The sequence below is a fragment of the Neomonachus schauinslandi genome, chromosome 6, assembly GCF_002201575.2.
Source record: "Neomonachus schauinslandi chromosome 6, ASM220157v2, whole genome shotgun sequence".
In the NCBI taxonomy this organism is placed as follows: Eukaryota; Metazoa; Chordata; class Mammalia; order Carnivora; family Phocidae; genus Neomonachus; species Neomonachus schauinslandi.
Genome location: NC_058408.1, coordinates 28137351 through 28151024, shown reverse-complemented (window position 1 = coordinate 28151024; position 13674 = coordinate 28137351). Strand labels below are relative to the sequence as shown.

The 13674-nt window shown below is 53.4% G+C and overlaps 1 protein-coding gene across 1 annotated transcript in view; it reads left to right on the top strand.

The window, feature by feature from the left end:
- Positions 1-13674, top strand: part of NAV1 (neuron navigator 1) — a 170286-nt gene that overhangs the window by 67941 nt on the left and 88671 nt on the right. Inside the window, exon 4 of the mRNA XM_044916343.1 lies at positions 11235-11337. Within this exon, the coding sequence (XP_044772278.1) occupies positions 11235-11337 (103 nt within the window). The remainder of the gene's footprint in view (positions 1-11234; positions 11338-13674) is intronic.

Here is a 13674-nt window from a genome sequence, read left to right as displayed (position 1 = left end):
AACCATTGAATTGTACTTTATTTTTTTATTTTTTAGTTTATTTTAAAAAATATTTTATTCATTTATTTGAGAGAATGAGAGAGAGAGAGAGAGAGAGAGAGAGAGAGAGAGCATGTGTATGGGGGAAAGGCCAGAGGGAGAGGATCTCAAGCAGACTCTGCGCTGAGCACGGAGCCCAACATGGGGCTCGATCCCAGGCCCCTGAGGTCATGACCTGAGCCAAAATCAAGGCGGGTGCTCAACCCACTGAGCCACCAGGTGCCCCTGAATTGTTAAAAAGGGTGACTGTTCTGGGAAGTATATCTGTCTCTGTATCTGTGTATCTAGATATTCATTTGCGGCTAGTGGCTGCAGCACTGGACAATGCAGTCCAATTCTGGCTTTGCCATTCACTGCTGTATCACCTTAGGCAGCTTACTTAACCTCTCTGGGCTTCAGTCTTCTCAATGGCAAAACTGGGATACTAACTGGACTGCTTCACAGGGCTGTCATGAAGATTACATGGGCTGATATACATGAAGCTGCTAGACCCGTGCGTGGCACACGGCGCTGTCAAAGAGTTAGCCAGTAACTGATCTTACTAGTTCGGTCAGAAATCGTGGTCCACACCCGGGCCCAGCCCCCAGCCCCCAGCCCTTTCCCGAGCTTCCTCTCCCCTCCCCGCTTGGCCTGCAGCCCCCTCTCTGCTGTGTAAACTGCCCCTATCACAACCACTCCCAGCTCCCAGCCCCCAGCAGCAGCGTCACGAGAGCCTGGTGTCAACATGTAGGGTCTGGGCAGCATCGCTACTGGAAAGCAGTGCCAGTAAACCTTGAGGTCCGCTGGGCAGGAGAGGCAGGGCTTGTCTCCTGCGGAGGCAGGCAGTTCATTTTCTGCAGGAGGCCTGCCCTCCCGAGCTGAGCCCAGTGTCTAAGTCTTTAAAGGAGAGAAGATTGAATATGTTCGAGAATCTTCTCTCTGATCCTATAACCTCACATTCAGAGGTACGTGGGGTGGGGAAGAGAAGAGGACAGGAATAGCAAACCGGCACCCCTTCCCTGCAGGGGTGCAGGCAGGCGTCCCCTCCTTGGCCCCCAGCGCCCAGCATTGACCGCCCTCCACCAGTCCTTACCTAAAGCCCTATCAGGGCTAGACGGTAGGAAGTGGCCGCGGAGGTATTGCTTTCCCCTGGAGCTTTAATGCTCACTCTCCGTGGTCGCCTCCAAAGGTTGCACTTGCTCACTGGCTGAGCAGGCTGAGCCGGCCTGACCCGGGCAGCCTTGTGGAGCTGCTGTCTCTGGCTCCCCTCCTCCCTCCTGCTCACTGCAGAGAGAGGCTGCCACTATCCCGCCCCCCCCCACCCCGCCCCCGGAAAGGGCCAGGCTGGGCATGGTGGGGGTGTGGCGGGGCTGACTCTCCTCCCTCTCACCAGGAGGGAGACCTCCAGAGCACAGATCCAAGCCCTCATCCACGCCCCACAGGCAACCCCTTGTCCCGCTGGGCACTGGAGCAGAAAGCCCGTTGGAGTCTCTCCGAGACTTTGGCTCTGGATCTGAGCTTGCCAAGTGGAGCCCACAGGTCCCCGGAACACCCCCCCCGCAAACCCTCTGCACGCCCAGGGCTGATCGGCTCAGCCCAGAAGCCAGGCACTGCTCCCTCTCCCCATGAGTAGGACAGGCTCCCCAAAGTAGATGCTGCAAACTCTTGGCGCTTCTCCAAGGATGATAGTACAACCCAGGCACTGAGGCCTGGGGTCGGGGGCAGGATGCAGGCCCCAGGAGTGCAGAATCTGGGAGGAAAGGAGGTGTGCTAAGCAGAATGCAGAGGGGAAAAGACCCTTCTGGCAGCCCCTTGCAAGCCTGAGAGCGAGAGGGCTGCTTTTCTGTAGTACTGCGGCTGCTGCAAGGCCACGGCTGGCTGAGGACCAGCAGCGCCCCCTTGTGGCCCGTCTCCGCAGCAGCGACCCTGGCAGGGACTGGACTGGGGCGGGCATCCTCCGAGCAGCAGGGGGACTAGGTGGCTCCTCGTGATGGACGAGTGGGCTTTCCCAGAAAACAGTGGATGTGTGCCCAGGGAGTAGACTTGGTCTGAAGGCCCAGGACACAGCCCAGTGGCCTGGCATCAGGAACTCAGCCCTGTTTTGTGATGGACATCTATTCTGGTGGTGTGCAACAAGATGTCAGAATTTCTCAAAATGTGACCTTCTGGGGCTGCCTGGTGGCTCATTCGGTTAAGTGTCTGACTCTTGATTTCAGCTCAGGTCATGATCTCAGGCTCATGAGATGGAGCCCCTTGTTGGGCTCCACGCTCTGCGGGGAGTCAGCTTGAGGATTCTCTCCCTCCCTCTGCTCCTCCCCATCTTACTTACTCTCTCTCTCCCTCTCTCCCCACCCCACCCCCCCTTTCCCCTGCTCATGCTCTCTGTCTGTCTCTCTCTTTCAAATGAATAAACTTTTTTTTTAAGATTGTTTATTTATTTATTTGAGGCAGGGGACAGAGGGAGAGGGAGAAGCAGACTCCCCACTGAGCAGGGAGCCTGATGTGGGGCTTGATCCCAGGACCCCAGGATCATGACCTGAGCTGAAGGTAGACACCCAACTGACTGAACCACCCAGGTGCCCCAATAAATAAAATATTTTTTAAAGAAACAAGACCTTCTGTATCATCAATATTGGGGGCTTGCAAAGATGCCCCATCTCAGCCTGTTGAGTCATGGTCACTGGGGATGACACCCTTACCCCCGAATCTTTAACACATTCTGGGAGAAAAGATGTTTGTATGGGATTTAGCCAACTACAAAGCTATAGCACCAGATGGTCAAAGTTGGTTAGGGGCCTTGGGTATCCCCTACCCCAACTCCCTTGATTTATTTTTTCTTTAGAGGAGGCTGAGGAGAGGCAAAGGGAGAGGGAGAGAGAGAATCTTAAGCAGACTTCACACCCAGAGCAGAGCCGACATGGGACTTGATCTCAGGTCCTGAGATCATGACCTGAGCCAAAATCAAGAGTCGGATGCTTAACTGACTGAGCCGCCCAGGCACCCTCCCAACTCCGTTTTTTTATAGATAGGGAAATTAAGGCCCAGAGAAGGGAAGTAATTTATCCAGGACCCCACAGCTAATTAGTGTGTGCCCTCAGGAAGAGCAAGCCTGCCCCCGCTGCCTTCCTCCCCTGTACCCCTGCCTCCCCCTTCCTCTTAGCCCAGTCCACTAGGGACATATTGCGGAGGCTCTCTGATCCAAACCTTCTGACTCAATCAAAATCAAAACTCTAGGGCGCCTGGGTGGCTCAGTTGGTTAAGCGACTGCCTTCAGCTCAGGTCATGATCCTGGAGTCCCGGGATCGAGTCCCGCATCGGGCTCCCTGCTCGGCAGAGAGCCTGCTTCTCCCTCCGACCCTCCCCCCTCTCATGTGCTCTCTCTCTCTCTCTCTCATTCTCTCTGGCTCAAATAAATAAATAAAATCTTTAAAAAAAAAAAAAATCAAAACTCTAGGTGATCTGGAGAGACACCTGCCTGGCAATCCCAGGCCAGGGGTGGACCACGCATGCCCTTCTCTCTGGCCCCAGATTTCACTTCTATCTCCTGGTTTGCCTTGCCTTGCCTCCCATTCATGTGGCCAATATATTATTTCTTGAGTCCTGGCTCTTTCTAAGTACTTTGCCCCATGCAGCACCCCGCAGGAGGGCCACAAACACTTGGCTCCAGTTCACGCTAGTTGGGAGGATTCAGGATTCTCTGGGGCAAGGATGAAACTCTCCAGGGGGCAGGAGCACTCACTAACTAGAAGTGTGTGATTTGTCACACCGCAGGGTTCTGTGACAATCGCCTCTGACAATATTATGACTTACGTGGGGGGATGAGTGAAATGACAGAATTGGTAACAGAATAAAACGTCCCCCCGCCTGCATGCTCCATGGAAGGGGGTGCCTCTTGCATGGAGGCCCACCCAGTGCTCTCTCTCTAGGGCCTCCGGGCTCATCGGATGGTGAGCAGGGTGGAAGGAGGAGTGGAATTGTAGGGAGGTTGCCTGAGCTCAGGGGAGACTGGTGAGCTGGGTCACCTGTCAGTTTCCATGCCTGCTTCTGCCGCACCGCCAGACCGAGGCTCCCAAGACTCAAGATGAGGAGTCCATCCGGTGCAAGGCTGCTGGCTGCAAGGACCTGCAGGACCCACCTAGAGCAACCTCTGAGCACGGGGTGGAGACCTGGAGGGCTGAGGACTCCCCAGAGGTGGGCCCCCGTCGCCTCCTCTGGCTGGACGTCGAAGGTGTGTGTCCTTGAGTAGAGGAGAGAGAGAAAAGTGATGCCAAAGACATTTGACTCGTGGGAAACACAGCATGTCAGCCGTGGATACTAGTTGTGATGTGGTAAACTCCCAAGCATCCTTTGTGCTCGTGGTACTAAATATTCTTGGAGAAGGTGGCCCACTGGCTAGGGCTGGAATACTTGTGTTCGTAACGCTTTTATTATAATGCTGTTTGCCCCATGTGTACTAGGAGCCCAAGCTGACAGATTTTAGAGTTTGGAGAAGACTTGGATGCCACCCTTGGGATCTAATAGGGTCAGGAGAGATTTTTTGTTTTCTTCTTGGGAGTGGTTGAGTGTGTGTGTGTGTGTGTGTGTGTGTGTGTGAGATGCTTGATTCCTCCTTCTGCAGGTCATTTAGTCTAGCCTGGATATCTAAGCGGATCTATTCCCAGACCATCCCGAACAGTAATTTACATTGTTTGTTTTTTTTTAAAGATTTTATTTATTTATTTGAGAGAGAGAGAATGAGAGAGAGAGAACACATGAGAGGGGATAGGGTCAGAGGACGAAGCAGACTCCCCGCCGAGCAGGGAGCCCGATGCGGGACTCGATCCAGGAACTCCAGGATCATGACCTGAGCCGAAGGCAGTCGCTTAACCAACTGAGCCACCCAGGCGCCCTGTTTGTTTGTTTTTAAAGATTTATTTGTTAATTTTGAGAGAGAGAGCGAGAGCACGCGTGTGCGAGCAGGGGGAGGGGCAGAGGAAGAGGGAGAGAGAATCTCAAGCGGACTCCCCGCTTGATCTCATGACCCTGAGATCGTGACCTGAGCGGAAGTCAAAGAGTCAGATGTTTAACTGACTGAGCCACCCAGGTGCTCCACTGTAATTTACATTTTGATCACCCCCTCTGGGGACACATCTCAGTGCCTCTCATCCCCAGCCCACAGCCCAGCCAGGAAGAGCCCCAGGCCAAGAGCACACCTGCCCTGCTGTTCACCACCTGGACTCGGGGCTCGCCTTTCCGCTCTCTGGGCCTGAGGGAGGTGTTGTTTTTCCCCCATCTATGCAGTGAGAGGGCAGATGATTCTTCCGAGCCCCGAAATGCCAAGACTTGAAAATGTTCTTGCCCTTGAGTCACTTCCGTTTCTCCTGTGGCTTCTCACGGAGCCCAGCCACTCACAGCAGAAGCTCGTACAGAAGTCAGCCGAGAACCCAGTCCTCTGTGGCCTCTGCCCTGGGCTAAACGACTAATGCGGTTTCTGAAACATTGGTGGAAGTAATTAAGATTTCGGCAGTCAGTTATCACAGTTTACTTAATTGTCAGCTAATAATTAAAATTGTACAGAACTTGGGTAAATTTGACTGCTGGGGGATGGATCCCCTGGAGTCCCTCCTCCTCCCCACACCTCCCTAAATCTGGTGGGGTTCTTAGCCTGCATTGGAGGCCCCCATCCCTTACTACCTCCAATTTCAGACTGCTGGCCAGGGATGGCCCCCAAGGCCCAGCCTCTCCCTCGGCTGAGCCAGGGTCCGGGGGAGCGGGTTTGAAGATGGAACATCACTATGGTGCAGGGCTGTCATCAGACCTGATGACTCAAGGATGAAGTTTTGTTTCCACCTCGTCTACTCCCTGCCTCCTAGGCTGAGGGCCTCCCCCAGCCAGGGCAAGGGCCCAGAGGAGGATGGGCAGTCCACCCAAGCTGCACCTGGGGGGCTGGCACCCCCCACCTGCAAAGGAAAGAAGCAAGAAGCCAGCCCCAGCCCCAGTGCAAGCGTGCGCCCTTTGCTCACCGGCCCCTTTGTACCTTGTGATGAACAAGAGCTACCGTTTATAGAGCACCTACTATGTGCCAACTGCCGCACAGAGCATTTTACCTGAATGAGCACTGTCACCCTCGCCACGACCCTCCCAGCGGGGCACCATTATTCTCCCCATTTTACAGAGGAGGAAACTTGCAGCAAGCTGAGGTGCCTTGTGCAAGGTCAGACACACCGAGAAAGGACAGAGCAGGATCTGAACTCAGGTCTTTCCGACTCGAAGAACTATGTTCTTGCTACTACACCGCCCTGTCCATTCTTGCCCCAGCGTCTCCATTTCTTGGTTAGTTCCTAGTCTAGTTCAAGTTCACTGTCTTGCCTTCCTGGGGAAGCTTGTTTTCCTGATTTGCCACCAGTTGCACAGTGCTTCCTCCCTGTGCATTATCCCTTCTCCAGATTAAACGATCCCTATGCTACTGCTTTCATCTTTTTCCTTCCTCACCTACAGTGGGGGAGGGGTCCACGTAAACCTCTCGGTGCATGTGTCTGCAGAACTGCAGACCTGCACACGTGTGATTCTTTTTTTTTTTTTAGATTTTTATTTATTTATTTGAGAGAGAGAGAGCACAAGTGGGGTGAAGGGCAGAGGAAGAAGCAGACTCCTGCTGAGCAGGGAGCCTGATGCGGGACTCAGTCCCAAGACTCTGAGATCATGACCTGAGCGGAAGGCAGACGCTTAACCGGCTGAGCACCCCAGGCGCCCCCAACACATGTGATTCTAATGGTTTCCACAAACTACTAGCCAGACCACAAGTAGTTGTGTATGTCTGGAGGCATGTGTATTTCGGGTCACTGTATTGTAGTGGAAAAAACAGGAGCTTTGGAGTCCACAGATAGGGAAAGTGCTTAGGGTCATGCCCGCCGTGTGGTAAGCGTTCAGGAGCGACATTATTTGCATTTGTGTGTGTGTGTATCTGTGTGTCAGGTTTATTTGATTGCCAGTCCGTGAGCCCAGAGACTCATGACAAACAGTATGCCCTCTGTGGTCTTGCGTAAGGGGCAACAGTGTGTAGAAACACCATCCTACCTTGCAATGCCCAGTGCATGCTGGGAGGGTGATGTTGTTGGTGGCACCTGTGAGTTACCATGGTGATGGCTGGGTTGGGGGAGACTCTTGCTCTCTTCTGAGCCAGAGGAGCACATACATCCTCCCTGGTTGCTCCTTTTGCAGGGAAAGGCTTGGAGCCCGGACAACCTCATGAGCTCCCCCCGTAGACCTCCTTGTCAACCCAGAGCTGCAGGAGCCCTACCTGGCCTTTGTCCAACCCTGCTTCACACACACACACACACACACACACACCATTCTTACAGCTGGACCCTATTCTATAGGAGTTAAGAGCGAGCATACCCAGACCCTCAGAGTAGGGCTGTGAGGGGTGTTCGGATCAGGGCATCCAATGGAGGGGACAGGTGTGCTCTGCTGGCCACAGCGTGGGCCCAAGCAAGAGCAAGACCCTAGCTAAGCCGGCCTGGAGAACGCTTTTTTCTCATCTGCACGAAGATGACAAATAGGCTGGGGGTGTGCTGACTGCATCCCACAGGGAAGGACGCTGAGGGAGGAGAGGAGCTACCAGGCCCTCCCTCTCTGCTGTGTCTGTACTCTGTTATGTCCCCTAGGCCTATCCCACACCCAGACTAAACATTTGACAAGACACATGGAGGTGACCTCTGAGGCACCATGACTTATCCAGTAAAACAAATCAGCAAGCTTTGGGGTCATCATCACAAAATGGTGTGTGCCTCACAGACCTTCACCCCATCTCTGATCCTCATGGGAGATGGTGAGAAACGGGTGAAGCTTAGGTATGAGTCAGGTGGATGGAGTGAAGGTCAAGAGGGGGCAAGGGTGAGGGGTGGGGCGAACTCTTTTGCAAATGTAACTTTATTCATATTTTCTAGTTAAATATGTAAAGATTTACCTTGGGGTCATGGACGTGAACATCAAATTGCCCCCCAACCTAGCCAATGTGTCTGCAGCTTCTTGAGCTCCAGAGGCCTTCCCTGTATGTGCATGTCAGGACTCTCATCATGGGGCTACCTCTGTACCCCGAGGAAGGTATCCGTCACCCACAAATGTGGAGCACAGCCAGACTTCTCAGGAGCCACCACCCTGAGCTGAACCTTTGAGAAGCAGGCTGGCATGCCCAGGATGACCACCAGGGGGCAGTGCTGGGGCACGGAGGGAGCTTCAGGGGGGTAGCCTCGGCAGGACCCACCCAGGCCTAGGAGCAGATGCAGATCTAGGTCACCCTCCAGCAAATCAGGGTCTAACCCAAACTCCTGCTGTGTATGCGCGTAGCCTACACTGCCGGCAGGCTTGGCATCAGATGTTATTCCATTAACCTCTCTCTGAGACCTCCAGCTCATCTCCCCCTCGCTGGACCTCAGCCTCCCATCTCTTCTGTAACCAGCTTGGACCGGGTCACCTCCAAGGACTCTTGTGGCTCTAATTTTCAGCAAGTCTATGAGACTTTGGGGTATTCCCACCCCACTCTACCGACACGGAAATGAGGTAGCGGGATAGGGTGGTCTTTGAGGGAAGAGGGCAATGTGATCAGTGCAATGAGAAGTAGGAAAGTGTCTCTTTTTTTGTCACTACTAGAGCATTAAGATCCAGGTTTCCACACCCACACCCCCATGTCCCAGGGCCAGGAGCATTAGAGAATACAGAGTGACCCTCCTGGGGCTGGCTACTATGTGTATTAAATACTTTTCCCTAAAAAGAAAAAAAAGACATTTTCCTAAAGGGACATATATCCATCCATTCTTTTTTTTTTTTAAGATTTTATTTATTTATTTGAGAGAGTGCACATGCACACATGCTCGAATAGGGAGAAGGGGAGAGGGGGAGGGAAAGAGAGGATCCCAAGCAGACTCCGCGCCCAGCGCCGAGCCCGACCCCACAACCGCAAGACCATGACCTGAGCTAAAACCGAGAGTCAAACCCTCAACCCACTGAGCCACCCAGGCGCCCCTATCCATTCTTTTTAAAAATGTATTTCTTGGCACAGTTTTTGTGGTAGCATCCGTCTATTGAAATGTTCATTGAGCACCTACTGTGTGCTGTCACCATGCTTGATAGTAATGGTGCAGAGATACCCTGTGATCGATCACAAGAAATACGAGTTTCTTCCTGGGCTTGACTCCGCTCTGTGGCCTTGGGCAATTTCTTTCATCGTTTTGAGTCTTAGTTTTCCCATCTGTAAAATGGGACAAGAGCACAAACCTCCCGTAAACGTTGTGAGGATTCAACTAGCTGATACATGCACAGGGTTGGCATGCACACAAGTCTCTGAGTAACTCTTGGTCACCTTCCTCTTTGGGACTGCACACCCCTTAGAGTTATGCGCGCCTTTCCCTCATCGCTGCCAAACCCATAGAAAGAATTGCCCTAGCCCAGGAACCCACATCTTGGCACGGTGTTCTTAGTCCCCACACAGGCATTTGGGAACCAAGCTTTAAAAATATATGTGTATACTTTCTGATCCTGTCTGTGTTCCATGCCAAGCCATCCGTTAAAGCCTTGGAGAAGCTCACAAGGTGACATTTGCCAGGATAAATAGGCATTGGCAGCCACAGAAGTGACGACGCTTCTGTGGGACAGAGCTCAGGCCCCTGGCACGGAGGCTTGCCATTTGTCCCTTCTTGCCACCAGCATGGAAGCCGGATACATGATGCTCACCATGAGCGACCCTACCAGCAGTAGCAGCCTCCTGTAGGCTCCCCCAGGGAGAGGAGAGGTGCCTGGGTCTGGGTGTGGAGCTGGTTCTCAGCAAAGGTGCCGCCTGGCTTCCTGCCCACCCTCCCCAGTTCCCCCTTGGCCAACAAGACAGAGCAGCCCCCTGCCAGCCGGCCTGAGTATATTCTTGGGGGAAGATGGGCCTCTGAAGGGATTCGGAAATGTTCCCTTTGGCAGCAAAAAGAACCTCATGCCCCTGCTGAGTCTGTGGGTTGGGGAGGGACCAAGAGGGCAGTTTGACGAGGGGAGGACCACAGAGGGTTTCAGGATAGAAAAGGGAAGTAGCCTCAGAGTCAGGATTCTTGGGCTTTCTCCATTGCTTTGCAATCAGCTCTCTGCAGGCCCCTGACCCTCCATACATTGCCTTTCAGGGAGGCCTTGGGGGATTTGATTCCATTCAGTGAATTTGGATCCCACAGTCAAAGGTAAACCACAGGAGAGGGACAGGTCCTCTTCATTTTAGTGTCCTCAGGGCCTACTGGCATAAACTATGTGTTTGATAAGGTTTACTGGATGGATTGATAGAAAGATGGAGAAAGTTCTTTGAGTTCTTCATGCTCAGAACCCCTTCATCTTTTGGATGTTATTTTCACTCTGGAAAGGAGATGGGATAAATTCTGTTTGCTTTTTGCTGTTGTAGATTGATTCTTCTCATCTGACCATGTTAACATTCTGCCTGGAAACCAAGGTTGAATAAAAGGACCTCTGATCGTTTAGGATTCTGAGGGTGGTGGCCGTACCCATACAGTCCTCCTCACTCGGGATCGCACTGTTGCCCAGAGCTCAGTCTGTGCTCCGGAGAATGACTGCTCATGCCCTCCAGCCTCCCCACCAGCCACCTCACTTTTAGGGGCTCTATCTGCACCATCCCCCCTGAGCCCCATAGAGCAAGTCCAGACATTCCCAGTCAGTGCTTGGGGCCCAGGGAGTGTGACATGCTGGAGCTGGCTCTTACCAGCTTCCCAGAGGTGACTGGTAGCATCTCTTCCTAACCCTGCGGTCAGTGACATCATGTTGGTAGCTTAAAAGAGTCATGGGAGGAATATTTACACTACAGAAATTGGCAAACACTCCAAGTCAGGGCGTCCCCACCTCTGAGGGCTGGTTGTTAAACATTTACCAACATATCACTGGAGATGGGGTTTGGGGCAGACATTTCAGTTGACCTCAACCACAGGAACCTTGCCTGTCAGGGACCTCTGCTCTGAGAAGCAAGGCCTCCCAAAAATGAAGCCAGAAGAAACAGTTCCTCAGGGGGTCTGGGTGGCGTGCCCAACACAGACCCCTTCTAGGGTCAAGACGTCAGGCGGTTCAAGGTCATGTGTCTAGGGTGACCAGCATGGCCTGGGGAGCAGTGTCCTCGGGACATGGTCAGTCTCCACTCCTTGACACCCTCAGCTCTCACCAGAAAGTTCTCCACTCACCCAGCTGCTCTTTTCTCCCTCTAGACCCAGAGTCCCAGAGGAAGAGGACAGTGCAGAATGTCCTGGATCTTCGACAGAACCTGGAAGAGACCATGTCCAGTCTGCGAGGGTCCCAGGTGACTCACAGGTAGGTCTAAACTGCCGAGGGGGCCACACCCTCCACTGCTCTTTCTCTCTCCCAGTCTGGAGAGCAGGGCTTCAGAGCCCCACGGTGCCACCGCGGCAGGGACAGGAGAGTTGGCCATCTTGGCAAAAGAAGCTTGGCTTTGCCTGGGATCTGCTTGCGCTTGAGCATGAGATTTCATTTTGAGCAAATGAGTTTGAAAAGCACAAGAGTGGGGAATGGGAAGCCACCCCATGATTCAGGGCATGACCTTCCTGTCCACTTTCCCTCCTTCAACACCAGTCTCCTCATCTGTTACAGATGCTGTCCTCCTCCTGTCCTGAAGTTTCTGTTATTAGAGGCTTCTAGAATCGTGCCCATCCCAACACCCAGCATCTTTTCCCTCTTCTTTCAGTTAGGTGTCCCCTTGCCTCTTCAGCCAGTGGCTGAGGGAGCCTGAGGGAGCCTGAGTGCTCAGGCTCCATGTCACCCAGATCCACGCCATGGGGCTATGCCCCTTCACCCCACCCTGCAGAGACCTTGCAGCCTCCCACAGTGTGGGGCATTCTGCCCTCCCATGGCACCTCTCCCTGGAGCGGCATACTGACCAGGGCCTCTGTCATGACTCAGAATTTCCCCCACTGGCTCCTAGAGCTGCTCAGATGAGCTCATGCTGTCAGCTCCAAGGGGGATAGAGGGCCAGGCAGGGGGTAGAAGGAGAGGGAGTAGACAGCCAGGATTGGGAAATCCTGGGGGGTGTGGAGCAGGGAGGCTGAGAGCGATTAGGTGGCCTGTCCAGTTGGACTGGAGATCGGTTCCTCCCCATCTCCTGGGGTAGGAAAATGAGAGCAAAGTTGGGACAGAAGGACAAAAGGATAGGGGCTTTGCTGAGCCCAAGTGTGTGGCCACGTGATAGCCAGACTAAACTGACATACCTCCAGTGACAGAGAACTCACTAACTGTCAATCATCTCTGTGCACCGTGGGATTGCCATGACCAGGCAGTGGAACAGAAATCAGGCTTCATAGCTCTCACCCATCAGCTCTAGTTCTTCTTCTGCTTAAGAACACCCCTCTTCCTCCTTCCACTACTCTGCCTAGCCCTGTCCCATCCTCCTTATTGGACACTCAGCCCTTTGCTCCCAGATAGCTGAAATATTTTCAGTGCTAAATCAAAGCCTCTATTCTGTGGGGTTCGCAGGACCCAGCCTACTGAAAGGGATGTGGTCAAGGACATCTGAGGAAAAGAGTGCATGGGGGGAGGCTCCTGGAGGCCCTGGGGCTCAGGCCCCCTTACATCTCTTCCTAACCTCCATCCCTCACAGTCCTGAGCAGGACCCAAGTGAGACAGGGGCCGGGCTCAGCTTGGCTCACCAGTTCAGGGACTCGGTGGAGGAAATCTTGAGCATCCTCCTTCCCCCATCCAGGGAAGTTGCTGGAACAGCTCTCAACCAAATCATATGCCAGCTCCATGCCAAAGAAGGCAGAAAGTGCTTAGTTGCTGAGGGGGTCACACCCCAAATGACTCACCCGCAGTGGAAGGGTAGAAGCAACAGCTTCCGTGTCCTGGCGCCACTGACTCTGAGCAGCCAGCCCGTGAAGCAGGACAGGCTGACCCCTCTTTGCTTTCTGTTTGGGGTGGAGAAGAGAGAGCTGGCTGGTTGGAGGGGAGAGCCTCCGACCTCTGGCTTCTGCCTCCCTTTGTGGAAAAGGAACCAAGAGCCCTGAGCTGGTTTTGCTGTTGACTGTGGACCCAGAGCCACTTCCTCTCTTAGCCTTTGGTTTATATTCTTCCTGGTCCACGCTTTGATAGCCAAAATGATTCCCTGAGTATGTAGGGCTTTTTCACTTTTTAAAGTGCTTTCCATCCATCAGCCCTTCCGTCCATCCTGGGAGGAGGCAGGGTATGTTCATATCGTCTGGGTTAGAGAAGTAGCAGCCGAGGCTGGGGAGAGGGGTCCCTTGCCGGAGTCACGCCGGCTGATGAGGGTGGGTTCTGTGTCCGGCAAGCTTAGAACCCATGCCAGGCACGGTGCTGAGCACCAAACCCCAGAACAAACACAGGCTTCATGCTTGATGGGGAGCTTCCCGTCCAGTGAGCAGTTCCAGCCAGGTTATTTTCACTCTGGAACTTAGAGGCTAGCTCTAGATTCAATTCCTTTTTCAGAAATCTTTTATTTCTGTCCTGCTTCCTCTATTTCTACTGGCTCGTTTCCCCAGCAAGGAGAGCGTCTGGGTCAGGGGGTTGGGGCTGGAGAGGAAATGAAAGTCTCCCTCCAAGCCCGCCACTCTCCCCACCCCAGAGAGAGAGCGAGAGAGAGAGAAAGGCAAGACTGAAGTGCCAGATGGAAGGCTGGAAGGC